The sequence below is a fragment of the Chelon labrosus genome (genome assembly GCF_963514085.1).
Source record: "Chelon labrosus genome assembly, chromosome: 10".
Classification (NCBI taxonomy): Eukaryota; Metazoa; Chordata; class Actinopteri; order Mugiliformes; family Mugilidae; genus Chelon; species Chelon labrosus.
This window is the reverse complement of record NC_140360.1, coordinates 21,243,345-21,271,191: the sequence shown is the minus strand read 5'-3', so window position 1 is coordinate 21,271,191 and position 27,847 is coordinate 21,243,345. Positions and strand designations below refer to the sequence as shown.

Sequence of the window (27,847 nt, the reverse complement as noted above, 5' to 3'; positions counted from 1 at the left end):
ATGAAAGAAATCTTTTTGATCCATGGTTTTGCTGGAAATCTGCACAGGCTTCTGAAGATTTTTTTTTTCTCTTATCAACACATGTCAGTCTGATAAACCCCCAGACAGACTGTAAAGCCAGATATTTTTAGGCAAACAGAATGAACTCACTATCCAGACCACATCCAGGTGTATGGATGGTCCACAACCTGGTTGCAGGGGAGGAGGCCGAATTCCACAGGTGCCATCTGGTCTCTGGCCTCGGCCTGCCAGGTGTTCCCATCTCTCTGAAGACACATCTTGATGACAAAAAGATTTGAGGTGATAGCAGGACAAACATGTGCGTCTTTTTATAGGAGCAGACGGAAAATGCACTGACAGCTGAAATGATTAACTCGATCGCAACCGCATTCTCACCCCGGGACACAGACAAGCTCAAGCAAGACAAGCTGTATCAGTAACTTCACAAGAACAGCAATCAATTGTTTCCCGCTCCTGGGATGCGGAGTGCCTTCAACCACCACATCACTGCTGCACCGAGGGGGGCCTGCACTTTCTTTGCTGACATTTACCACAGGTTTTAATGTTTAACACATTCACTCGCATAGTTAAATGAGGTTTGGTCATAAAGACTACCTTACACATGAGGAAATGTTGCCGTATGAGCTGCAGAACTACATCTGTGTCTTCAGACTGTGAGTCCACTGCTACTCACTTCCACTGTCAGAGGGCCGAGCTCGAGAGACATCTGCTGAGTCGCACTTTTCAGTGATGCAACACACACACACAAAGTTGTGGTTTAACAGGGAGTTACATCCTGTAACTTGGTCCTGACTGTGACATCCTGGAGTCCTGCCATGACTGTTGCTGGTTGCTGACTCCTGTGTTTCGCAAACATACATGAAAGAGTGAATAACAGGATACAAATAGTTTAGCCGAAATGTCAAACAAAATGGATCATCATTAGGACAAATTAAATGTTTGTTAAGTGAATTCCTGATGCATCTCTGCAAACTATAGCACTGTACACCAAGAATCTTCATTGCTGAGTAGGAGGTGGTCATACACAAACTACAGTAGGCGGTAGTGTAAGGTGGTTTGCACACAAACCGAGTTAAAGATCAGAATATGTTTAAATCTGCTTTTCAGGAACATTTATGTTACAAGAGCTCAGTCTGAGGTCACACTTTTTGGTCCTGCTTTTTGGGGAAGTTGTAAACACAGAACTTTCTTGGTGTCAAATTGCGGTGACCACATGCTGAGCAAGATGCACCCCACCCAACTGCTTTAGGAAAAACAATAATCATTTCAAAGCAGACAGTTATTTGTTTTTGTTGCCATAGTGACTGAAAACACTTTCCATCAACTGAAAGCATCTGGAGAAAGTGATGTGATCAAAGTTGGTGTGGGACTTCATGCACTTTACTAAATGTAAACTGAGTCAGAAAACACAACAAAGCTGATCTACTATTGCGCAATTATAGACTAAAATATGATGCCTGAAGAAGTAACGGATCAAAAAAAATAAATACAATGACCAACGTTAAACTAAAGGAACAGTACAACAATTTTGGTAAATTAGCATTAGCTTTTGTGGCTACAGTGAGACAATAGCAGTCAACTAGCCTGGCTCTCTCCAGATTAAGGTAACAGGACCTATCTGCCAGCCTATCTAAAGCTCTTACACTTTTTGCTTTTTGTACAGATTAACCAAACAAGATAACCCGTGTTAATTATTGAGCTTTAAGAGCACTAGCAGATGGATTTTGTTTCCTGCTGACTGAGAGAGCCAAGGTGCTGCTTCCCATTAATCCAGTCCTTATGCTAAATTGAGCAAACCAGCTGATGGTCATCTAGCTTCACAGCTTTGAATATAAGATGATGTCAGCTGTTAACTGTTTCATGACTCAACCATTCAGATGAAAGACATTTTTGTCATGAAATACAGCTCAGAGTTTCCTCACACTGACCTCCTGACTGAGGAACATTTCTCTCGGGGCAACAGTTTCTGCTCAGATCCTGTAGATTTTCCTCACCCTGTGGCTCAGTTTTCCCACCATTTCCTCCGCATGAAAAAGCATGCATGCTGAGTTAAGGCACCAGGTACCTTCATTAGCACCGCATGGGGCTCTAAACTCCCTTCTTCTTTAATGTTGACGCACCCTTCTCTGACAGTGATTTAAAGCCAAACGTTAACTGTGAGGGTTCCTAAACCCTCCACCGTCATAAATCACAACTCCCCTGTCATCATTCTCCTTCCTCCAGGTTCCCAGCAGCTCCACAAGTCCTCTTTTATCATATAAGTAACCTGTATTATTTTATTTAAGTCTTCCCGAATTATCATGCATCAATTTTCCAGGTATATAGTCAAAGTTACACAAATTTGATTGTGTGTGTGGTTAAAAACACCAGCAAGCAAGAAAGAAAGAAAGAGAGAGGAAGGAATTCACAGCAACTACTGGTTTAAATTCAACAAAAGTACTTCTCTCTCTGGCTTTTACCCCATAATCATAGAGGGGGGAGAAATCAGACCTCACCACCAGGTGATTCGACAAAGACTGCGTTGATTCACCTGCCAGCTGCTGGTGAGGGGGTCTGGATGCTCAGTGATTAGTAAAGGGCTGGGAGATGACCTCCCCTCCCTGGGTGAGTAGTCACACTCTGCAGGAGCCTAATGACGTGGCCCGAATGCAAAGAAAGCCCTGCAGGGTCAGGGGCTGATGTCGGTGAGAAACTACAGAACCCTCTAATCTGGCGACACCCAACACAGAGCGCAGGGGCCCGAACTCACGTGAGCGTGAGCATATGATTCAGCCCTAAAGGGACAGTTCAAGACAAATACATAAAACATTCTCTCTGTTGGCATCCAAACATGAAACTAGTGTAACTGTCATTGTCATGGATCATTTGCAGAACGCACTGTATAATGGTGGTTGTTAGCCGTTCTGAAAAACGCACTTATGCTCATTCTTGCAAAGATTTACACACACGTATACATGTCTGTACATTAAATATTAAACTGCAACCAGAAGAGTAGTTTAAGGCTCTGCATAAACTGCATAAAAGTGAACCTAGTCCAGAGTTTTATTAAAAATAAAAAACACCAGCAACAAGAAATGTAACAGAGTCACTTTTGCGAGGGGGTGGTGCCGGTTTATGGACTGCAGTCATTTCTTTTACAGTCATTCACTGCCTGCCGTGTTCGTGCTTCATTTGGGTGGACTGACCCTTTAAAGAGGAAAAGCACTTTTGTATTGGCTAAGTGGAAAGGTAATTTTTTTTTGAAAGGATCTGAAACGCCAAAACATCCCTGAGAAGTCTGGCCAGGAAGAAGTGCTCTAATTGCATCTATTTTGTGCCTTTGTGCTCACAACAACTATTTTCAGAGCTCGAGCAATGACAAAAGTGGTGTCCTGTGGGAAACTGCACCGGGGGGTGAAGTGAGGCGGATCAGGACGTATTCATTAACCATCTAGCTGCTCTCCAGTTTGTGTTACTATGCCAAGAATTTATGGCAGTTTGAACTCCTCATCTCTTCTCAGAGCTCTCTCTTCCCTGGAGTTTAATCTCAGGAAAGGGCGTTTTGGGTTTCTATTGAAATATTTTATCAGCTCCCAGGATGCTGTCTGACATGGTAGTCGAGTGAATCGGTACCAAGATCACACACGAGTCCTCTGATGTTTTTCTGGAACGCCTCATCAGTCTCAGTTAACTCCTAAAAACCCAGACAGACGAAGATCCCCGGTAATCAGATTTCTCTGTGATTCCCTTTTGGCAGCCGAGTGGGAAAGCCGTCGCATCTCACTGAAGTGCTGAACCGTAACATTTACCCGGGGAGCAGCTGGGAGTGGAGCAGGGGAAGAAGATCAAATTGACATTCAGCAGTTTTTTTACCTTCTAAATCTGCCCTCTTGGTGCTGCATAATCTGTGCCAGTTCACACAGCTCATGTGACTCTGCATTCTAGCACAGATTTCTATTTAATCTGAACCTCAAATAAAATATATTAACACCGCTATACATTTCTTCTACTCTTTGGTTGACTGGGCTGTTTTCAGTAATTTATGTGAAACATGCAGTACATTTGAAGGACAGAGCAAACAGAAACCAGTTCAGCATTCCAGAGCATTACCCAGCTTAACCTGGTGTACATTTGGTTGAATTGGACAGTTATCTGTTACTGATTGCCAACACTGAAAACCTGACAAGAGCTCACAGATGCACAGCAGGTCTTTAAAGAGCCAAACTCTGAATGACCTCACATTACTCTGAGTAGCCCACAAGTCAAAGAGATGTCGCTCAGTGTCCAGGCGAGCGGTTCTGTGATACTTCCATTCGCTCTGAACGGGATCCCCTTTCCATTAAACCCCCCCAAAAGGCGGCCTATAAATAATCTTCTGAAGTCATCCCTGATGTGTAATTAATTTTCAGCAGCAGTCCCACAGTGATGAAGCGCCGCAGTGTTATGACAAGCCCCTCCATCAAGCCCATCACCTGTTGGACTCACGCTACGCTTGTTTTCCCAGCAGTAACCCGAGACCGAGTCCCGGTTCCCAGCACGCATGAGCACCAATGAGACAGCAGGTAAAAAATAGCATTTGCGTGAGACAACACATGGATACAAATATATTTTATGGATTTTAAATAGCAGTTAGGAGCTGTCTCACTGAAAAAAAAGTTTTTTTTCACCAAACAAGTAGATGATTTAAAGCAGGAACATAGAAGGTAATGTTCAGTGTATCAGTCTTGCAGTTGCTGCTTTTACATGGAGTAAGCCACAATTACACAAAAGAAAAACTGCACCTATTAACTCAAATGTGGCGTTTTTCCTGAGTAAATTCCACCCTTTCAGATTATTCCACAGATGGAAAGCACCCTCCACCCTCCAACATCCCTACATTAAACACACACACTCCACACTGCCTGCTTCTTCATACATACAACCCAGCTATGGAAAGTCTTACCCACTGAGCCAGGGCAGAGCATTGTTTTTACAGGTAGCCCAGTGAACCCCTTCGTTACAGGAAATGAGGTCACTGGATAAAACCATCAATACACAAGGCCGCTACTGAAAATCGGGCTGCCGTAAATGTCAGAGTAGCCTGGCCCCTGCTGGGAATGACTCAACACTGCTAGACTCATACAAGACGAGGAGAAAGACAAGTAGGAATATGGTTTTAATTAACGTTAAGTGACTGGCCTGTCGTGATCGGGGTTAGACATTTGCCACATGGAGGGAGTTTTACATGATTCACATAATTGTCCATTAGGGAATAGGGCACATGGACAGGAAGTGACTCCACATCCTTTCCCAGATTTTTAAAAGCACATATCTCTCCTATTCCCACCACTTGTACAACACAATGGATGACAGCTACCAATGTGCAACAGCAGGGCCAAGAGCTCAACAGAGCTTGAAAAGCATTTATTTATTTATTTTTATTTTTATTATATTATTTAAAGAAATGTCTCCCTAGCTTTATGACGTAATTCAGTTTTGTGATGACTCTATAGGAACGTCCACTTTCCTAGAGCCATATAACCATGGAGCTAGTGTGGCTAAATTGTGGTTTGGTTTGTGAAATCTTGACTTGCAATATTATTGTAATGACATATCATTACATCAAGAGGAGGATATGATCATTAAATAGTGATTGCCTGAGGATTGTCATAGTTTGTCCCATTAGAACAGCAGTGTGAAGGATTTAGAGGAGCCTATTAGCACAAGTGGAATATTGTATTCTTAATTATGTTTTCATTTGTGCTTGCAACTATGAACCTTTGGGCTTTTCTGAGTTTAAAATGCTCACCATGTTTCACTGCCACAAACAAAATCTGGCTCTAGAGATGGTCTTTAACATTTCTACATTGTGGCAACCAGCCATAGTTTCTCTATATGCCCAGAAAGGTGAGGAAAACGTATTCAGTTAGCTGCAATCTGCAACACACAACAACGTACTTAACCCTGTAACATTGCCCATTTCAGCTATTAAACTGCCACTTGAGATCTTAAAAATGAGAAATAATCATGAAAATAAAACTAAACAAGTAAAGATCGTAAACAGCAAAATTAACTGCAGCCTTCAACACACATAAATTAAAAACCTCCTCACGGCAGCAAGGGTCAAACGAGAGGTGCAGATTCGTCTTTCTCCGGATATTTCTGATATGAAGTCACTCCTTCATGCTCCTCGGGTAAGATAGAAAACATTCAGATGAGGTTACCCACTGGTTGTTGTTAAGAGGCTATGTAAGCATATAGATATTTAAACTTCCACCTCGAGGAAAGCTGGGCACGCAGCCAGTTGCTTAGCTAATGGGATGGTTTTTATTACAAGACTGGAAGGAAGGAAGAACATGCAGCATTCAAGAGAAACCACAAGGAAACATGCAAAGGACTGAAACTACACACTTTTTTTTCAGTAAATTCCATAATGTACGATGTTTTAGAGCTGTTGTTAGGAAACTTGAACGTAGCTATGACAGACACGTCCTTGAGGAGCAGCAGGCAGTGCAAGACACACCATATTTCACACAGCTGTGTGTCCACAGCTGTTTTTCTGGTTCTGCTGGGAATCATTCAGGCTCTGCTGCCATGCGTTGCTTTGGTTCACTTTCCTTTTTTTTTTTTTTTTGCTTGTTCTGGCAGTGCCACCTCATGCCCAGAGGTAGATGACATAAGAGAAATGTTCTGCTTTTGGCCTCAGTGTGTTCAGTCCTATTTTAAAAAGACTTAATGCTACAAAAATGAATCAAATGAAACGTTTTGTTCTGTTAGAGCAACATAGTGTAACTATAACTATATCTACATCATTCAGATTGGATTCTTGTAAAATCTACCATGTCAGCAGTTTCCTTACATATGAGGAGCCAGGAAGATATATCTATACACTAGCATACAGTATGCTGGTGTATAGATTAATGTGGAAGATTGATGTATAGTAATTTTGAAAAAGAAAATCACATTTATCTAAAATGTCTGTCTTGCAGGAAGATGTAACATCATTTCAAAAATGCAATACAGATCAGACAGCATTCAACTGAGTTATTATAAATTAGGTAAATGAACCCGTTTCTCTCTCTATGTACAGTAGGATGTCAGTTCTCAACCAGTCCATCCTTCTTCTTTCTTCCCTCTTTCATAACAGGATCCAGAGGGACAAGGAGCCAAACCTTCCTGCAACCCCCCCCCCCCCCCCCCCCCCCAACCTCAGCATCACGTTCCATCTCCACATTCAACCTCATCAATCTCTTCCCTTCCATTTTACTCATCCTTTTGATCCCTCTCACCCCTCCATCTATTTCTTTCATTTAATAAACGTCCTTTATATGGTCTTTGTTAGTAAAACGATCATATTCACATCTGTATAGTACTGCGGGCTGGCAATATATACTGTATTTCAACTAACTCGACGTGAAATTATTCCTTTTGTCAAAACATTCTTAAAGATATCTGCATTTGTTCAGTTCAAACATGGATCGCTACACCTTTGTTCATATGTGCATGCAAAATATTCATGGGGTGTGTTGGCCATGTGGAGTAAAACAGATGGACTAAACAGAGCACAAACTATGCTACCACCTCTTGTTAACAATACTTCCACACCTCTGTGACAGTCGGCAGTTCATCCTATGAAAATTTAACAAGGGACTGTCCTTTTAGCTTCCTTCAAAACCTTTTTGAATTTCTTGAAGTAAGTTAAAAGGAAAGATGTACATGTCATGATAGTATTGTACCAGAAATAGAAATAAAGACTGACTCTGTGCCAAGGTAATAAAATCCAGCTAGAGTTCACAAAAGTCGATGAGGAAAAATGATAATAATAAGAATTGTTTTAAAGGATTATATGCCAGAATATTTCTTTGAGCAGCTAGGCAACAAGCAGAGACTTTTTGATTCCTTTGGACAGAGTCAGGCTACTTGTTTCTACAACTAACTACAAACAATAGACTTTAGAGACTGTAACGGAGAATTACTTGTTTGAATAAGGGACCCAGATAAGTAGACAAGTGCATATTTAGGGCTGTATTTGCTTTTTCACTGATGGGCTGAAAAAGAAAGTTTGGCGTGCTTTAGCGCCAACCTTCACTGCCTTCATTGTTTCCTTCATCCTGCTCTCAGATGGTTATGTGGATCCTTTCTCTTGAGCACACAGAATGAACTTTGTTCTGGAGGTCTGGATTTCCCTCTTCAGTTCAGCCAGCATGTGAAGAGCAGAACAGACTAGTGAAAATACCATGAGCCCGTTTTATGAATAGCACCATTTAAGAAGGATTGGTTTCGGTGAAGGCCTAATGATGCCATAGTGCTGGCGTCACAGAGAGAGAGAAAGAGAGAGAGAGAGAGAGAGAGGGGGAAAGACAGAGCATTCTTTCCAGGCGCTGGAGCAGCACTTTCAGACTGGGAGACTGGAGCGAGGTGGTGTGGCAGTTTTCCATTTCACATACGTCACTCGTCCAACACCCAGTTGCTCTCCATGGCTCTGTCCAGTCACAACAATAAAATGAAAGGCCTGAAAAAGCTGGTGATTTTGCACATCTGTCAACACTCTCTGATGTGACTGTGGGAGTGTTTCTCTCTGATTATGACTTTATCTGAAAGTCTTCATAAAATCTTTCCACAGTCACTTGATGGACTCCATTAGCAGGCCTGAAGCTATCGGGTCCAGCCATTGGAGAGGTAAAACAATAGTAAGTCAGTTGCCGGAAAGGTTAAACAGACCATGCATGTTTCTCAGAGCTGTGGACCACAGCCACAATTGTTCCAGAGGTAATTTGTTTACTGGATGTTTGTGGCCTATTCTCAGTCCTGAGTAGAGCAAACAAACAAGCGCAAATAAAAGGTGACTGGCACAGACAAGCAGGGTAACTTTGACTGAAGAGACACACTCAGAGAGGCACTCCAGAGATTTAACATCGTGATTCTGTAAAGTTGGTAAGAGACACATTTTCTTTTAATCATTTGCTTTTTGAGTTATGGTGAAAAATAGAATGTAAGCGTGTTTTCACACAAGACCCACACTGCAGGAGTGCACTCTAAATTGCAGGCTACATTATCAAGTGCTATGGCCTTGGTTATAAATTTGCAGTCTTGGTCCTGCAGACCCACAGAAGATGTTATTATTTTCATTAGGTGACAAGTGAACTAATAAACTCATGATGACATTTTGATAGTCACACAAACACTTATTTCACATTTATTTATACCCAACTCGTCAGTTTCTTCTTTCCACAGTGAGTCGTAGTTAATGTAGGCAAAGACATTGGGGCTATAATGAGCTCACAACTTCCTGCTATTGAACAAAGGAGTGCAGATATTTTGGCTTCCACGTTCAGTGAAGAGTAGGTGTGAAAATGTAATATCTGCTTGTGGACTGCAACACTGAAGAAGTGCAGACAGAGATCATTTGGAAGTCAGGGACCGGGCCATTAAGAGGTTGTATTCATTTTGATTGTGCTAATATCTGCAATAGTACTATATCAGGGTGGAGTCTCAGATTTCCGAGTAAAAACTCCAGTCAATGAACCGATCATGTTTTAATGCTCTGAGTTTATGCTGCCACCTAGTGGTCAGAGATTATCCTGCACAGCCACTGTCGTGACCGCCAGTGTATGAATGAGGACAGAGGCCTCTGATTTCTGTAGTATAATAAGAGATCATTTACAGACTCTTTCTTCAGTCACATAAATCACAAAAAATAACAATATTACTGTGTAAAATAATATTTTTTATAAATGTATGAAAAAGTATTAAAGCAAATTGTGTTGCATTCAAAGCCTCTACTCCCAGTAAAGGTATCATGCTGCAGGAGTTAGCTTGTTTTAGTTTACATATTTCTGCTTTTTATGTTCACTTTACTGCTTTTTTTAATGTCACATTATCTCTGTGTACTAGTAATCGAACCAAATTGAGGTGAAGGCTGATGAATTGCAGCATGATGTGTAACCTAAAATGTATTAAAGAAGATTTACTATGAAAAATAACACAGCACACAAACCGTCCTTTTCGCAATGAGTGTTTTATTGTTTTTATTTTTGTATAAAAAAAAAACCTTTTTGTCCACTTTAGGCAACAGTTAGCATGAGAGTAGTTCTCACAGCTTTTAGATGAAGTCTAAACTCATCAGTCTTCTCAACATCCACACTCTCCTTTCACATAATCACATAGTGTACTGGAGTTAATTTGGTGCAGTGGTCCCAAACCTATGTCTATTAGTAGAAAGCCATGGACAAAAGCTCAACAATAGGCAGCTTGTAATCATCATCACTTCAAAGATGGTACTATGTCAAGGCAAGTCACGCAAGCACAAAGAGCCACAATAAATCTGCAGCCTCACAATAAGTACAGGAGACTGCTTTGTTAAAATCTGATGAATGAAAGCATCATTTAATTAGGTCTGAAACCACTGCTTTGGTGCAACTCTTAAGCAGGATTATATTAAGACAATAAAAAAAAAAAAGGCAAAGGAATACATCAGACAACTCATACACAGCAGCACATCCTGTGTTAGGCGAGCCGTTACAACAAGCAACAGCTGTATTTTTAGGCAACAAAACAAAGGACTGACTTTGTGTAAGAAGAGTCGGCACACTTACGCAGATCAGTATTAAATGGGACGCAGCTTAAAAAGACATTTAAAGACCAGAAATGTTACATCCCAATCACAGAACACCTCAATCCATAATCACTACGGTTCCTTTCATTTGCAGTGCAGTAGCCACAAGAGGCTCTCCAATGCTTCTTACTTCAGCCATCGAGAAACATCGCCGTGAAATCATTTCTCATGATGTCGGGGGGGAAAACTGTAAATCTGTAACATCAGCACCTTTCGGGAATAAAATATATCATCCTAACTAACACGCCCCCCCCGACCCATCTAATACAGTACATACACATGTGCATGCACACACAGATGCACCTTTCTCGCTCGTGTAGAGATACCAATATACACACACACACACACATACACACACACACACGCCCCACACATACAGCTCGAACATAAAATATACAATTCAGGCTGTTGTCGATCTGATCCATAAATTACTCACATCACTTTGTATAACTACTTATAACAGCACAGGCTGCGGATTTCTTTCAATATTTACTGCTATTTTCTTCATAGGAAATTTGACTTGATTCGGAATTATCTCTTCCGTACAGAACAACGCGTTTAAAAAAAGGACTAGGAAGATCTATTTCATAACGTGACTGACTACATGGCATTACTGTGTAGAAGAATGAAAGAAATAACATCTCCTTTCATTCCAGACTGCAAGGACTTCAAAACAACAGGATCTAATTCACAAAAGACACAAATAATATCATAGGCATTGCAACTACAGGTAAACGTTCTTTTTTTTTTTTTTAGTTATTATTATTATTATTATTATTGACAAATCGACTGCGTTTGTACGAGCAGTCCAAGTTGAGCAAGAGCAACAACTAAGGCGCTGTGCTAATCTGCGCAGGGTTTGCCTTCACGTGTCAGTGCAGCGCAGCCACGACAACCTCAGTTCACAATATGCGCACAGATTGAAAAAAAGCAGCAACCTCAGCTCTGTCTTGCACACGTTGCAAATGCATATACAGTACACAAAAACAAGTATTTCCAGGATTATTAGGTCTATTTTCAGCGGAGGATACAACCAGAGGCCTTTATTTGGCTTGACTACAGCACAGGTATGCTGTCATGGAGAGTGCGCCAGTTAAGTATCTAAATACACCAGCATCTTGCACACTGCAAGACAATCTGTGTTTAGTGTTGATAGCTTTACACGTCACCAAACAAAAGGCTTATGTCAGCGTTCACAGACACTGTGTTTTCTATTTGCTGCGTTGGAAATGAACAAAGCACTAGTCGCTGCACTCCTACATACAAGTGTTGTTGTGATGTTTTTCCATTAAGGCCGCATTCATCACCCCCAACAGAATTACGTACAATGTTGCCGTTTAACTGCATCCATATTACTACTTGGGAGTAACCTGTTTGTGCTTTCAGCATCTCCCCTCCCTCGTGTTTTGTAATACTCATTCTCCATATAATTCAATGACAGTCACTAGAAGAGATTGCAACCTGTAGTCATTCTGGATGAGAGCAGGAATAAATGTGAAACGTGGAATTTTCTCATCTTCGATGAAGCTATTGTGCAAAATATCTGCAGAGAAGCTAGTACTAAACTTCAGGAGGCAGTGGATCTACTCCTTTCTCCAAGCAGGGCTCCCCTTGGCACTGCTCTACAGGGACGTTCTGCTGAGGACTTGCGGGCCTCTCTTCCACTACTGCCACGCATTTCTCTGAGCACAAAATCACATTGGTCAAAGATGTGCCCGAGCTCTGTAGACAGGCATTGTCTTCATGCTTATCATCCTTCAACTCCCCTCCTCCTTCTTGTTTCCTCTTCATAAACTTATCCCCTTTTTCTTGTTTCCCCTCCACAAACTCCTCTCCTCCTGCATCTTGTTCTCTCACCAAATGCTCCTCTTGTTCCTCTGCTCTGGGGAGCACCTCAAAGGCTCCAGGCTCAATAGGACTGAGCTGATAGTACAGCAGAGAGGTGGAGTCTTTGAGGAGGTCAGAAGGGCTCTGCTCCTGGTTGTCAGTGATGCACAACACCGTGGCCCCTGTGGGGAAAGGTCCCTGCAGGAGGACCTGATCCACACCCGGAACCTCTGCCTGCACAGGCAGCTCCCCTTCCAAGGCACTGGGTAGCAGGCAGAGAGGCTGCTCTGTGAGACCACCGTTGCTCAGCTCCTGCTGCACTGCCTCCCCATCAGCCTCCTCCCTCTCCCTCCTCTCCTGCTCTTCAGCGCTCTGCAGGTGCAACACGGCCGTCTCGTTCTCTCGCTCCAGTATATCCTGCTCTGCCAGGAGATCCTGAACCTCCACAACTGACTGCGCCTCGTTCTCCTCCAGCTCAGAGTCCAGGCCAGTGATGGAGGATAGGTCCGGGGAAGTGGGGCAAATGGAGGAGGGGGAAGACATTTGGTCTGATTCGGCATACTGGTCCCCAGTCCCTTGTATCAGCATCCTCCTCTTCTCCAAGTCCAGCTTCATGATGGTGTGCAGGTAGTGAGTTCGGACACGGAGGGGGTTGAACTCGATACGGCCTGCTACGTTGCCACACCCATCCCTAGAGCAGCCGCACGGGAAAGACATTCGATCCACCTGGAGAAGAAAGCAGGGGTAAATTCAGTTTCACTTCTGTCGTGTTTCACCAGTAAAGGGCAGAGTAAACACTTGGGAATTACTGACTGATTTACGTAAGTTATGTGTTTACTGTTCAGCTTAAATGACAAAAATGGATGAGAAATAAGGAGATCAGTGGAAAAAGCATGAGATTATCTGGTTACTGAGCAACAAGTCAGGTCGAGAGAGAACTTAACGTATGTGGTCAAATAAGAAAATCAGCTAAGTTAAACACAGATTTTAGGTCTCGAAGGATTTGATCTAAAAGAAAATCTAATTGGAGGTAGTAAGAAAGCAGCTCAGACTAAATACGTGTCAGCACGCCACAACCTGATGGAGCATTATCACCATCATCTGTGACACATGCACGTAGTAAATGTGGCCCAATAAGGTTTCTTTAAAATGTTAAAATGCACTCTGCTAGAACTATGATGTTTCCCAGTCAACATCCAGACTCACAAACATATGCACAAAAAAAGAAAAAGCCTTTTAATAATAATTATGCATCAATATGTATAACTTCTTGTATATTATGGGAGATGAAGTACAGGCAGTGAGGTATAAATTCTTATTTCACTAAATGCATTTCAGTCAGTAGAACGAATCATTCTGGCTGCAGGCCACTGTTGTACTGAAATGCTTTTGGTAATGAATGTTAAATAAAATAAAGAATTAATCGTGGCTTAAACCTTTCAACTAACTGAAATAGTAAATTCAGCCACGACTGCTTTGCACATGCATGAGGGGCCCTTTAAGTTGCTCTCTTCCAGTAGAGACTTCCTCAGTTCCCACAATGGAAACTGCAACACAGGAACTGGAGTCCAGCAAATGGAAGACACAGCAAGTGGCCATTTTCAGTTGCCAGAGAGAAGCAGAATACATGCACTGTGTAAACTCCGCAAAACTCAACAAAATAGGCGTTTTAACAGCAGACATTTTGATCTGTCCCAGCAGGCAGAGGACATGTGTTTTAGATTATATATTAACAACTGCTCTGTTATATTCAAGAGTCCCATAAAGTCATGACAGAGTGACAGTAAGCCAGCATGTAGAACATGGCAGTCACATTTATTTTAATTATTTATAAATATGATTTTCCCACTGCGATGTGTCACAATGTCTTCTGTAAAAAAAAAAAACAAGAAGTAAATGAATATGGTAAAAAGGAAACTGCACAGAGGCTCGCTCACCTGGCACTTAATACCAGCCTGGCTGCAGCCACAGTGGCGAGGGTCACAGTACAAACGGCAATCGCAACCGCACTCCTCCCGAGACAGGCGGATGGCTCTGAGCTCGGCTTTCTCGCGGGCGTCTATGCGGGCGATGCCGGAGGCTCGCAGGAGGGCCCGGCGGCGCTTCGTGGGCAGCGGCTGAAGGAAGAAACAGTCGTCCACCTCCATCCCGTCCACGTCCAGGTCCTCGTCTGAAACGTCCTCCAGGGTCAGCAGGTCTGCCTGAGCGCACTCCACCGTGCCGTTCCTTGTCAGCTGTGGATGGCAATTAGTGTGGAAGTGTGAGCTGTGGACAATGAGAAACTGACTGCCTACTTTGAGATTTATAAGTAAGTAACCCCAAAGTGTGATACTGCACAAGAATTTTAAAATGGGCACTTGTAGAGAAAGTATTTGGTTCATTTGTAAAAGTATAGATAAATACTATGTTATAATAATACTCTGATTTTGTAAATGTGCAGTATATAACATACATTGTAGATTGTTACCACTGATGCATCAGTGTTGAAGTTACTCTGTAAGGAGTTTTATATACTTTCTATTTTGGTAGCTTAGTTTTGTAGTTCCCACTCTGGGAGGCAGGCCCCCTCTAAGGGTCACGAGATAAATCTGATAGCCTGTAAGATGAGTAATTGGGTAGGAAAGAAGAAAAAACAAACTTGCATTACACAAATGTGTATGTATCTTTTGAACTTTCTCCTAATTTGTGCAAATTTGTTTGAAATATTGGAGATTTTTACCTCTCTGGCCTGAAAGAGTTATTTAAATGAAACCATTTGAGAGGTTCAAAGGGGGTAATTAGTCTTCAGCGGGCCTGCTAACTGCTCACAGGCATGTGAAATGTGGAAAGGGGCCCATCTAGAGTGGTTTTGTAAGGAGTCACAAGACAAAAAGATTATGTGATCTTAAAGGACAACCCTTGAGTAAATGCTTTTACTGCAAATAGAGATATCATCTGCTTTTCAGGTGAAACCATGCTCTGTTTAGATGTTTCAATACTATATTCATTTGTACAATTTAATAAAGTTTTGTACCATAATCTTTTAAGATCAGGACAAAGGACTCAACTCACTCACTATTAACAGTTAAGTGTGCATAAAGGAATTGTAGAACTTAAGATGATATACCTTCATATACTTTACCTTCATCTTGCGGGCGTTGAGCTTCTCCTGGCGCAGGTGCTGGCGCAGAGTGTGCCGGTGGCTGGTTTCCTGTTCACGTGCAAACTCGCCCAGCGTGTAGCGTCTGATGGAGGAGTGGTGACGAGCCATGCCCAGGGAGCTGCCCCCTTGGCTGGGCACGCTGGTGAAGCCCTGCCGCCGGGGGAAGTAATACACCGTCACCACGTCGAAGCGAACCCGCTTTCCCCCCGGTGACGGCTTGTGCTGTCTGAGGATCGAGGTTGCTGGTGTGGGGGGAGAAGCAGGAGGAAGATTTGGGTTGCAAATGTTAAACATGAGCAATATATTGTTTATTTCCTTTAATGTGCGCCTTCTTCTGTTTCTCACGGGTGAATGTAGTGCTGGAAGGTGGGTTGAGGCTGTCACAGCTGTCAGCGCTGTCGCTACTGGAGATGTCATCGTCAGAGTCCTTAGGTGTAGAGAAGGGAGAGCTGTTGTCCACCTCTTCATATCTTCGTTTGAGGCTGAGGGACGAACCTGCCTCCATGGAAACTTGGTGTCTGAGGGGACAGGGCAGCACACGCCAAGCCACAGAGAACACCCTCTGCACCAATCATTATTATACTGTTTAATATTTGTTTACTACAACAGAGACAAAAAAAAAATGTGTCATCCCTCAGAGAATTGTGTAATCTATATCCACTGTGAGGTCAGCTCTCAACAGAGAAACAATGAGGTGACATCTGCTCGGCCCCGTCTCCTTTCATCTGTATTCTAGCTCCATCATTTCGTCTCTCTGACTCCCATCTCGCACGAAATCCGACTTTGAAATCATCAAGTCTAGAAATGTAACCATGGCAACTGGGCAAGCACGGTTTGTGTGAACAGCCTTGAAGCAAATGATCTCTGCGCTTTCGTTTTAACTTCACAGTTCAGCGTTAAACAATGCAAGGAGACATTGACGCGAGTGAAAGGTGGAGCTGATCAATCGCATCTGCAAGAAAGGTCGAACAAGGTGAATGAAAGCAGCACGTGTAGTCTTATGTTAACGCTGCGGGCCTGCATCTCATGAACAAACTGGTGCTAATTATTTATTCTATAAAGACAGCAGATCATAGGTTACTATAATAGTGCTCTCTGTGGTATGAGTGAGGTAGTTAATAGCTTACTAAACAGCTCTCTCTTTTTAACTGGGCCTCAGTTAACATGTGACCGACTACAGAGTCATTCGTAAATGGGACAGCTCCACGTGAGTAATTACCCATTCAGCTTTTTTAAAGAAGAAATCCTGCATTTCCATAGCATTTGTCCTAAAATGGACAGATGCTGAAGAAATGATGTCATATGGAGACAGATCGTGATTCTGCTCTGTGAATAATGAATCAACTGCAGTCATTTTACAGGGAAGTTTGGTGCTCAAATAATAATGCACGCACAAATTACTGAATGGCTTGACTCTTAGGGAGGTGCTGTAACTGTCTGATCGCGATGCTGCAGTGTAAAACTACCGATGAGGGCTGAGTTGCCCATTGTGGATGGGGTTCTCAGCTAATTTGACACACTTGAAGAGGTTGTAAGGAGCAGGGCCTGGTCATGACGCTTCTTCTGTGGAGATGCTGGTTTGGTTACAGGATCACTTTTAACCGTTTTCTGCCCAGTGTAAACAGAGCAACACAGCTGATTTTAGGCTCATCTCTCGTTGTGGACACCAGACTGCTCCTTTCAGGGCTTGGTCTGGCTGTGGCAGTATGTTTGCAGACTTCACAGTGTATTTACCATCAGGGACATGCAGTTTGGATGAGGTATTTGTTTAACTGTGTGCATGCTGGTTAGACAGTGCAGGGGGGAGGTTGGACGTTATATCAGTCTGACAAGCAAAAAGGCTCGATCGCCCTCTCTCTCTCTCTCTCTCTCTCTCTCTCTAGTGAAGCCAGCTCTCTCTCTACATTCTTCGCAGACACACACACACAATGGTTAATGAAACACTAAACCCTCTTACCTGGGGCAGAAACAGGGACCCTTATTCCAACCAGCTCGTAGGTCGAGATTTCTCTTTCCAACACTGAGCTGCACATCAATCTTTAAACGCTCTGTGTGGTGCTTTATTGTCCCTGAGCCGAGTATCCAGACTGCAACAGTGGAGTGAATGGCTGTATGCCTTTGCGTGATTGTCAATTTGCAGCACTTGTATCTGGCTATATTAGGCTACTTAGGCTCCATGCTCATTGTTCTGCACCCTGAGAGATACGCGAAGGAAGCAGGAGCTGCCTGTAACACCGGCGTGTTTTATTTAAATGGTGCATACCTAGCTATTTAAAGGACAGAAAGAAGAGGGGCGTCATGTGCAATTTACTCCCCAGCATTTTCGCTGCAGAAGGAATAATGTAACGAGCCGAGGGTCTTATCTTCCTGATGTGAGCCTTGTAAAGCTTGTAATGGAGAAATCCGCTGACATCTGTGTTCGTTTATCCTTTTTTTTTTTTCCTTCTCACCGGGGCGGGTGCAGTCGTCCGTCTTCGTTGTCTTCTCGGTTTAAAAACGCGGACCGGCTCGTTTCGCTTGGTTGTCAAAATGTTTCACGGTTTCTAAGAGAAGACGTTTTTCTCCCGGTTTTGCCCCGGTCCCGTTTGTTACAATGTAACAATGGAGGAAGAAATTCTTCCCTGTAGCCGTATATATACTTATTGTGACATCACAGGCATGTCCTGCGCCGAGGCATGCTGGGAGATGAAGTGATTCGGGGGTTTTCTCATTTTGCCTTCTTTGTTCACATTGGGGCAGAATTAGACGTGGCAAAAACGACAAGGGGTTGCATTCAATATGAGCCAACGTCTTAGCATAAAATAATTGACAGTATAAGTCATTCTCCTCGTCGTGTCTTGTTTCCATGGCAACAAAATGACTAATTAATGCCAATTGAGAAAAGAAGGAAGAGCTATGTTATTTTGTTTTTGTCCACATTAACTAGCATCCACATCTGTCCCTTTGTCCCCACAAAGGGACAGATGTGGATGCTAAATAATGTAATATCTTGTCACCATTTTCTCAGCAGCCACAAAGCATTCAAAATGTGATTTTTTAAAAAAACATTTTTTTATTTTTGTACACATCAGGAGAGAGATGGCAGCCAGTACATGGATGGGTAAGTATTTTAATAACGCTGATGAGGTGGGGCAAAGATGGATATCTAGAATGTTGAGCGATCAATTTCATGTTAGCAATACAAAGGACTGAACATAAACTACTCATATCTTTTCACATGCAGCTCTGGTGTGCCCAGCAACCCATTAATTCATTAGCAGTCGGATGTGGTAGCATCCAAAAACAACAATGAAGAGATGCAAGTATGTTAAAAAGATTAAGAAAAGAAAAATAGTAATGCATGATCTATTTTAAAACAATGATCTACTTAAAAATAATGTTGTAAAAATGCCACAGAGAAACATAATGAAATGCTGTGGCGCTAAATAAGCGGACAGGAAGGACATGAAGGACATGAAGGACATGAAGACAAGTTTGCTGGTGTTGCCACTGCGATCAATAACATATACTGTGTTCATCATATGTAACAATCACATGTGCCAGAATGTTGTTTAGACAAACTATAAGGACCAAATAGTGTTTGAAGGACAAGACAAACCCCCACAGCCCCCTCCAATCAGAGTAACAGACAGACATTTTTAGCGTTTAAAGGAATCTAAGATGGACAGCTAGATTCCAGCAGTTTCCCTTCAATTCCCACACGTTCGGATGCTTCTTGTGGTTCTTCGATGCGAATGTGCAATTGTGTTAGCTGTACCGCTTTTCTTGGAGACTGGCTTGGATTCCGAAAGGCAATCAAGCACGAGGAGGACGAGAAATCATGCTGAATTACGGACTGAAAGTCAGGTACTCTCTGTCTAACTGTCTCTTTTTTTGTGGCTTTTTGGTTGTAGGTTTTCAAAGAGGTGACAGACAGCTGACTTTGAAGCACAGAGTTTTGGCACACCAGATGCTAAGCTAACAATCGTCGATAGCAGCTGTGGTGCCGCTAACCTCTTTTTGAGATATAAGCGACAGAGGAAAATGCACCATTTAAGGGAGAACACGGCAGAGTGAGGAGGAGACTGTTAAACCGCTGTGGTAACAGAGTCACTTCCACAAAAGTAAGACAGTAAGGTATTTTGTGAGGAAAGGGTCAGGTGCTTCAGTCGCATGTTCCTCCTTGCTGCCTCGAGGGGTTTCTTGGAGCATTTCCATATATTCCAGGAACAGCAAGGAGTATGAAGCTGTAGAGGGGCTGACCGGATCAGATCTAAAGAGAGGAAGGCTGGGCCATTTTCTTGCCCAGTATTCACTTTAAGATGATGTGGTAGCCATCATTTGAGTCATCTAGAAAGAAAATGGAAAAAAAAAAAAGAGGAATTCGTTACATAAATAAATATGGAATTATAAGTTCATCAGAGATCAACAGTAAATACAGAAGCTGATAAATCATGTATCACTGCCACGCTCAAATACCTTTCATTGTGTCCAAAACAAAACATACTTCATCTTGGAAGTTCTGAATCATCTGTGAGGAAGAGAGTAAATATTTAATGCAGGAGGGAAAGAAATTTAAAAAAATAAATAAAAATAAAAATTACAACTGGTCTCACAGCATCTGAGAGTGAAGTAGAAGTTAAACGGATCATCTTACCTCATCACTAACCAGAACATGGATGCCAGTGGGACCCTGTTTAAAGATCTGATTTATCTGTCTGGGTGAGATGTTGAAGAGCTGAGCGATCTTCTCTGTTAGCTCACCAGCCGTGAGTTCCTCCAGGTAAATCGCGTGATATACTGCAGGAAAAAGAGGGTGGTTTCAAAACTGTTAGAGTAGCTGCCACAGCTCAACAAAACAAAACATTACCCAGACGTATACACATTTTGAGACATGTTTATTTGCTGTCTTATAGAGAGCTAAACTGATACCCCTCTCATGTCTGTACAATAAATATAAAGGTACAAACAGCAGACGGCTATCTTAGCACGAAAGCCTGAGTGTTGCATAGAGAGGCGAAGTCCCGCCCCCTCTACTTCCGGGTTATGGGACCTATCGTTCGAAAAAATATGAACGGCAGTCTATGGCGAAAGATAAATTATTTTCTGGTCCCGATCGACTTGTGCCTTGGATTATACATGTTGTTTTTCAGAATAAAAAATGATTTTACATGTCAAGAATGTCATAGTTTGTCGCCAGATAGTTAAGTAAAACGCTATGGAAAATACGTAATTAAACGAACTACAAGTCCCGCATGCTGGCGCGTACAGAACCGACCAAAACTCCCTTCGTGTAACTACAGCTCTCGACATGACCCGATTTATAATGATTTTCACCTCGTTTCATGCTTCTGCCTTCGTCCTGGAAGAAGACGGTAAAGCTCAACAAGGAGACAGCCATAGTTCTCAGACGAGAGATGTAGTTCACTAAGCGATCTCATACAAAACCTAATATTGTTCAGCTTATTTACGTCAAATAATTTATCTCTTGACGTGAAAAATTATCTTTTAAATCCACACACATCATATGTGAAATTCATGCCACAATTCAATCGGGACCAGAAAATAATTATGATCTCTCCATAGACTGCCGTTCATATTTTTTCGAAAGATAGGTCCCATAACCCGGAAGTAGAGGGGCGGGACTTCGGCTCTCTATTGAAGACAAGATTCCAGGTTTAAAGAAATGTGAATGCCGTTGATGCCATCCATGCAAAACACCAAATAAGTGCATTTCTCAAAATGTATTCCTTCCTAAAGTATTCCTTTAAATAATTCAGCCATAGAAAAGTCAAGAAAACACATTCAGTCCTGGTATGGCAGTTCCATTTGCAATGACTGCCAAAATAGAGGAGAATTATCTCATTTTTTACGAACATAACTGCTGCTATAATGAAAGAAAGCAGCAGCTTTGCCTCTTCCTCATTAGTGTGAACGTAGATACAAGCCCTGAACATGTACTGACCAAAGAAAGTGTTGGCAGCAGCATCTCCATTTTCGTGTTTCGGCTGCTGCTCCCGTGCCTGCTGGGACTCCTGGCAAACGTAGATGGTCAACCGTGGACGTACCACCCTGAGTCCACAAAGAGAAATGACAGAGAGGCAGATTCACGTAAATGTATACTCCCTTTTTTTTGATAATATTAGATAAATGTGATGACATTGAACGTGACCCACCGTCCCTTTAGTGCATTGAAGAGTCTTATACCATCAGCCGGCCCACAGATCTGAATAACATCTTCCCTGGTCAGCTTCAACAGGTCTGCCCCTGGTACAGAAAAAAAAACGACATTAACTTCAGCCTGTTTGTGAAACTAGAAATAAATACAGTTTATATTAATGAAAACAACTACATAGACCCACACAAAAGAACCCCCTTTTCACTTCTCATGTCTCCTGCAAGGTCACCATACAAGGTGAACAGACACCAGTTCAGGGTCCTGGCAGGAAATCAAAGCCTGGCTGAAGGACACATCAGCAGGGTGAAGGCTTTGTGTCATGCACCGTTATGCCTACTATGCCCCACTATGCCAGCCTGCGTCGTTTAAAATTTGATCTCTTCTCTATCTCTGCTCACTTTCTTGGTTTCTATTTCCCTCTTAAAAAGGAGAAGTCTAGCTGTTCAGTGAATATGTAACAATTCTGTATTCTGGTGCCGATTTACCTGAGAAGTTGGTGAAGAGTCGACAGAAGGGTGAGAAGCGATTTCTGTGAAGCCACTGCTGTGCATCCTGTGGTGTTGCCGTGGGTAACAAATTCTGAGAAATGACAGAACAAAAACACTTAAATTCATCTTGTGAAATCACTGGCATTTGTATGGATACCCCATCAGACCTGTCCTTGAAAAAGCATGAACTTAGATAGATAGATAGATAGATAGATACTTTATTAATCCCGAGGGAAATTCAAGCATCCAGTAGCAGTTACAAACATTGAACATAAAATACAAAAGCTATATAAAAAATAGAAAGGAAAAGAAAAACTGAACAAACACATACCTTACATGCATTGAGATTTGACTGTGGCTAGTTCCTTTTGCTTTAAAATGTATTTTTTCCAGCAAATAAACAAATTCTTAAATCTATTTCAAATAACTGAAATTAAAATGGCCGTCTGCATTTACTTATTGACTTCTTAACTGGCCGTGACCACGTGTAGTTGTACAGAGACTGAATCCACATGAATTAGCCTGAATCTGTCAACTAAACAGTTAATGTGGACAAAAATAAAATAACATAGCTCTTCCTTCTTTTCTCAATTGGCATTAATACAGGAGTGAAGCAAAACATATCAGGTAGACAGCTGCCCAACTATACAGTCTGTGAAGAATGACCTATTGTTACGTCACATTTCAAGGTTAAATCTCAAAAGAAAATCCGAATCACTGGGAGATGCCTTTGAGAATTTATCATTGCCAAATAAAAGCATTTAAAGATGATAAGCATGGGTATACAGGCAGTAAAATAAATCCAGAAAGTGATGATGATGAATGAACTTACATCTGCTACCGGGACAACAGGCTCAGGTGGCTGGTGGTTTGGTGATCCATTTCTAGAAAGGATGAAAGATAAACCACATTAGAAGCCAGGACGACTGAAATCCACATTAGACGGACTTCAACTAATCGAAAATAGCCACCAAGTGGATTTTATCACTTTTACATTCAAGCAGCAATAATCACTCAGTATTGTCAGAAACTGAGACATGCATACCCTTCAGCCACTGGAAAGCTGTTATGTGAGCTGTTGAAGCCTGGAGATGGAGAGTTGCTGACATATGTGACCTCGGGCCAGGGAGAGCACTGCAGAAGACCAACAACTCTGTTATTGTGGCATCAAAATAATCATAGAAATGAAGCACTGTCGTCACAAGCTATAAGCTCCCCCCAAAGTCTGTGCCATTCTCAAGTGTTACATAGTTTTAAATTTCCTCATAGTCATTGTTTTATGAATATGAGCTACAACAAAGCAGATTAATTTCATTAATAATTTATACTAGTAATCAATTCTGACAACCAATTAATTAATCAAACATTATCTGTTACAGTGTTGCTGTGTGAGGACTTGCCTTTCTCCTTTTTTATCACAGAGCTGACAATTTAACATTTTTCAGTTTGTATTGTTGGTAAAAACAAGCAATCTGAAAACATCAACTAGGTCTTGGGGAAACTGTGAGTATAAGCTTATTTTTAATGCTATTCACAACCCAACTGGATAATTAAGGAAATATTTGACAGTGTTGAAGACGCCTTTTAGTTGCAATATTTGCCAGGAAGGAAAAAGTTTTGTCTTTTTGACCAAGTGCCAGTTACACTGCTGTTTTTGTCTTTTCAAAGCCCTGTTTAAGCATGTTCTCCACAGGTCTACATAATTATAATGTTTTTTATCTTATCCGTATTTAACCATCGATTCATGCCATAATAACACACACATTACACACTAACCTCTGTTAAGATTGTGGTTTCATATGACGGCTGGTACTTTTCCTTTTCCTGCGGTGCCCTCTTCTCCATCTTCTCCCTGTCTGTCTTCTGCTTTCTGTCTGCACCTTTAGGCTGAAACAGGTGGAGGAAATTAAGGTGGTGGTTGGAACAAAGCTAAAAGAGGGGCCAATAAAACATGTTATTTGAACTCAAAGTTGCATTTCATCTAACCTTGAAAACTTTGACCTGGCAGGAGGCTGAGTGAAGGTGTTCTGTGTACTCCCCATTTTCGTTCTCTTTAAACGTGTCGATCTGGATGCGGAAAGGCACGCCCTTTTCTCCTCCATGCTTCCGCATGGTAAATTCTGTGCTGATGCAGTGAACCTAAAAATGAAAGGAATATAAAACTGAAATCTACATGAGAACAATGACATTACTTAGGTCAGTAAAAAGCCAGCTGAAGTGCTTAATTAGTTAATGCAGAATTACATTAAAGTGTTATTATGCCAAACAGAATAGATGAGTAAACCAAATGTTATTAAACTTAGCTCTTTAGCACAAACGTACTCTAAATTGCCTCAGATTGGTGCCTTTCATTTTAATGAAAGGAAATTAAAAAAAAAAAAAAACACGACAGAAATGTGCTAGGAAAACAAAAGTGTTGACCGTCATGCTACCTGGATAAAAACTGAGGTTCTTTTTGATGGGTCCCATAGGAACTCCACAGTGTTAAGCTGAGTAGGGTTAGCCCTGGGGTCGATTATGCCGACTGACATGGGGATATCTGCAATGGATCAATGCAAAATAAACTGTTATCAAATGACTTCTTAATGTACACCATCTTCTACATAGCAACACTGCTGTCATGTCATGAATTTACAGTTCAAGTTAACAGTCAATTTCCTCAACTGATCTTGTGAAAAGGCTTTTGGATAGTTAACAGACACACAGTGCTACACAGCAACATCATTTCCATACAAAAATCAAACAATCAAAACCTCAGCAGACATCTTTGGTTTGAGCGCTCACCCAGGTCGAGGATGCGATCTCCGGGCCTGTTCCAGCGCCAGCCTTCCAGCTGCTGGTGCTCCGTGTACTGTAGTCGTCGGTCATGAAACACCACCCGAATAATACTCTGAAATGAAGAGAAATTCATTTTTACATTTAAAGGGCGTTGAAAGTGATATTTATACTGTTGTACACTGTTTCACAAAGGCAAATATATTGTAAAACATATTCTTACCTTCACCATTTTACCAGTGATTTCTGGAAGTTCCCCAATCTTCCGATTGTCAAGCATTCTAATTTCATAGGACTGACCTGCAATGACAAATCAACATGGTGAATAAAATTGCAACAAAGCTGTCATCATTTCAAATAACAAAAAAGCGTCTATCTTTTTTTGTTATTTTTATGACTAAAATGGGCACATAGGAATCAGTTATTTCTGTGATGCTCTTTTAGGTAATCACTGTGTGACAGAGGAGAAAAATATGTACCTAAACGCCTTTTACTTATATGTAAAACAAAAATAAACAAGGTCAAAGGCAGTGTCTTTTGACTTTTTACACTTAGATTTTGATGAATTCATACAAACTTGAATAGTAAACTGTGTCAGGGATCCTGAAGCTGACCTTGGTTGAGGTAGGTGAGTGTTTCATCATGCAGTTTAACGGCTGGTGAGGTAGCTGCACACAGAACATACTGAAAGGGAAGGATCTCGTTGTCAGAGTCTGGAGGCAGGTTGGACTCCTCCTGTTTGAAGATGGGAAGGGCAAGAACATCGCTGGAGAACAAAGAGAAAACAAAAGCTATCAGCAAACTGCCAAACAAGGTCCTCACTGTAAGACAATCTTTTTGCATAAGACAAATATAAACAAAGTCAAATTTTTTTTAATTGTTAGAACTGCAGAATGTCAGCCTTACGAAAGGAATAATGTTAAATCAAAAGGAGAGTCAAACACTATCTGCTATCACCTGAGGCTGAATGGTAGACTGTTCTCAAGCTTTGCAGTTCATTAACTATAATGGAGGTAACGCTATTGAATACCAGGGTATCCAATCAGCACAGCATTGCTCCTCTCATCACGAGAATTTCTGCAACAAGCAGACCCTTCTTATCAGAGCATTTAACGAGCCAGAAAGGGACAAAGTGAAGTACTTGAGTCAGTGAAACTGAAATGGATTTCACATTATTTCCATCTCAAAAAACTGAGCACAAGCATCGTAAAATAAATGTTTATCTTAAACTCTGAAATAAGCCTCACCCAATGAAAAAAACAACACAGAATAGTGTGCAGATAAATGCACTAAAGGATTGGGGACGTGCTGCAGAGAGATATAGGATAAATGTGACAGCCTAGTCCAATTTCTTCAAAGACTATTCTCCATCTAATTGTCACAGAGCAGAGTGTGGGTTTTCGCTTTCGGGATGTGGTGATTAGTCTGCACTTCTGCTATCCTTCAGTATAGGACTTCACGTTTTTTTATTATCTTTGTATTCATTCAGAGAGGGAAGAGATTGTTCTGCACACACTGTCCGAAGCTTAAGTGTCAGAAAATGTGAAAAACTGCACACAACAGATGAGTTTGATCTATAATAATCCTCTAAATACAACAAATACCTTCATTTAGAAAGTCAAATCTCATTTTAAATAAAGCTCAGACTGCAACAAGCTCTGTGAATTATTTTCAGAGAAAGTTTGGAAAGCAACTGTTAATAAAAGGACCTAAGAAACAAGCTAAAAGGCAAGAACAGTCCACAGTCATTCTGGATCAAGAGAAAACACACACTGTTGACATCTAAGCCTAAACTGGAAGTGCAGTTTCATAAACTGAAGGAGTCATCATTTTGAGGTGTCACTATTGCCAATGTTAAATATATCACTAATATACTGTAAATTCTAAAACACTGTGTTTAGTAAGGTCAAGGTCAGAGGAGATATTTTGCAGAGGGCTTAAAACACATACTGTACCTCATGCTGTACGCCCCAGCACCAAGCTCCTGGCCAATCCCGGAGAGACTGGCATCAAAGTCCTGGACCAGTCCAGACTCAATCACTTCATCCGTGAGAGGCAGTTTGAGAGCCCACGCCATGGTGAGATGTGGAGATTTCACGGAGTGCAGTTCCGATTAAAACTCAAGCCAGGTTTGACCCGTTTCTCACAACCTTTCAACATTTAGAGCAGAAGGTGAAATAAGTTAGTTATTATCCGCGAGCCAGCATACAACAGTGAAATAATGCACAATTCGGTTGTGGAAGATCATGCCCATAAAAACTAGATTTTAAAATAAGCAGTTTATGTAACAGGTGGTCAGGGTGAACAAAGCAGAGACCCTGAGTTTAACGGTACATCCACACGTTTTATACAACGCAGCACTGAAACACTGCTCAGCTCCAACGAACTTGTACTATATCAGTCTTTACTTTTAATTAAGGTAAATTTTAATTACCTTCTCATTCGGTAGAGCAACGCAATCCACAGTGAGATCAAACGCTTACCTTTAGGCGAAAAGTGTAGCTATGTGCTAACAGTGCAATAGTTTCATGCCATCATGTCGTGCTCCTACGTCCAAGCACTAAAATAAACATGTCGTGCTAACAATTTAGCTACGTAGCCTTCCAGTTAACTTAGCCAGAAGGATGTTAGCGCTGGTTTGCCTTCGCTAACAGATATTCACCTGGCCAGTTTGTTGCTGGTAAGCATATCTGTACATAAAATACTCCAAAAGTCTCACAATATATATAATTTCGTGCTTTTGTTTGTTTATCTAGCTACGTCGGGAAAAGCTGCCGTAATTTCCGGTTCTTCTTCTTCTTCGTTGTTATTTCAGTGCGAGGAAAGAACTGCGGGGCTCGTTAGCGCCACCCACCGCTGAGTTT

The 27,847-nt window shown here is 41.7% G+C and overlaps 2 protein-coding genes across 3 annotated transcripts; both read right to left on the bottom strand.

Moving 5' to 3' along the window:
* Positions 1-10,052: 10,052 nt before the first annotated feature.
* On the bottom strand, positions 10,053-18,125 carry csrnp2 (cysteine-serine-rich nuclear protein 2). 2 transcript variants are annotated; one of them, XM_084553295.1, is made up of 5 exons: positions 17,521-18,125; positions 15,909-16,081; positions 15,528-15,805; positions 14,359-14,655; positions 10,053-13,147 (listed from the first exon to the last, which is right to left on the bottom strand). In XM_084553295.1, the coding sequence occupies exons 2-5, from the start codon at positions 16,066-16,068 to the stop codon at positions 12,155-12,157; spliced, it is 1,728 nt and encodes a 575-aa protein (XP_084409421.1). In that variant the 5' UTR covers positions 16,069-16,081; positions 17,521-18,125; the 3' UTR covers positions 10,053-12,154. The 2 variants fall into 2 exon arrangements, with proteins under 2 accessions (XP_084409421.1, XP_084409422.1); XM_084553296.1 differs by having other exon boundaries at positions 15,543-15,805; positions 17,521-17,707.
* Positions 18,126-18,562: 437 nt separating this feature from the next.
* On the bottom strand, positions 18,563-27,734 carry tfcp2 (transcription factor CP2). Its single transcript, XM_084553178.1, has 16 exons — positions 27,467-27,734; positions 26,939-27,133; positions 25,598-25,749; positions 25,207-25,283; positions 24,993-25,098; positions 24,641-24,747; positions 24,195-24,347; positions 23,985-24,095; positions 23,254-23,342; positions 23,041-23,092; positions 22,206-22,299; positions 21,719-21,809; positions 21,508-21,614; positions 20,200-20,342; positions 20,022-20,073; positions 18,563-19,892 (listed from the first exon to the last, which is right to left on the bottom strand). The coding sequence occupies exons 2-16, from the start codon at positions 27,058-27,060 to the stop codon at positions 19,855-19,857; spliced, it is 1,494 nt and encodes a 497-aa protein (XP_084409304.1). The 5' UTR covers positions 27,061-27,133; positions 27,467-27,734; the 3' UTR covers positions 18,563-19,854.
* Positions 27,735-27,847: the final 113 nt, after the last annotated feature.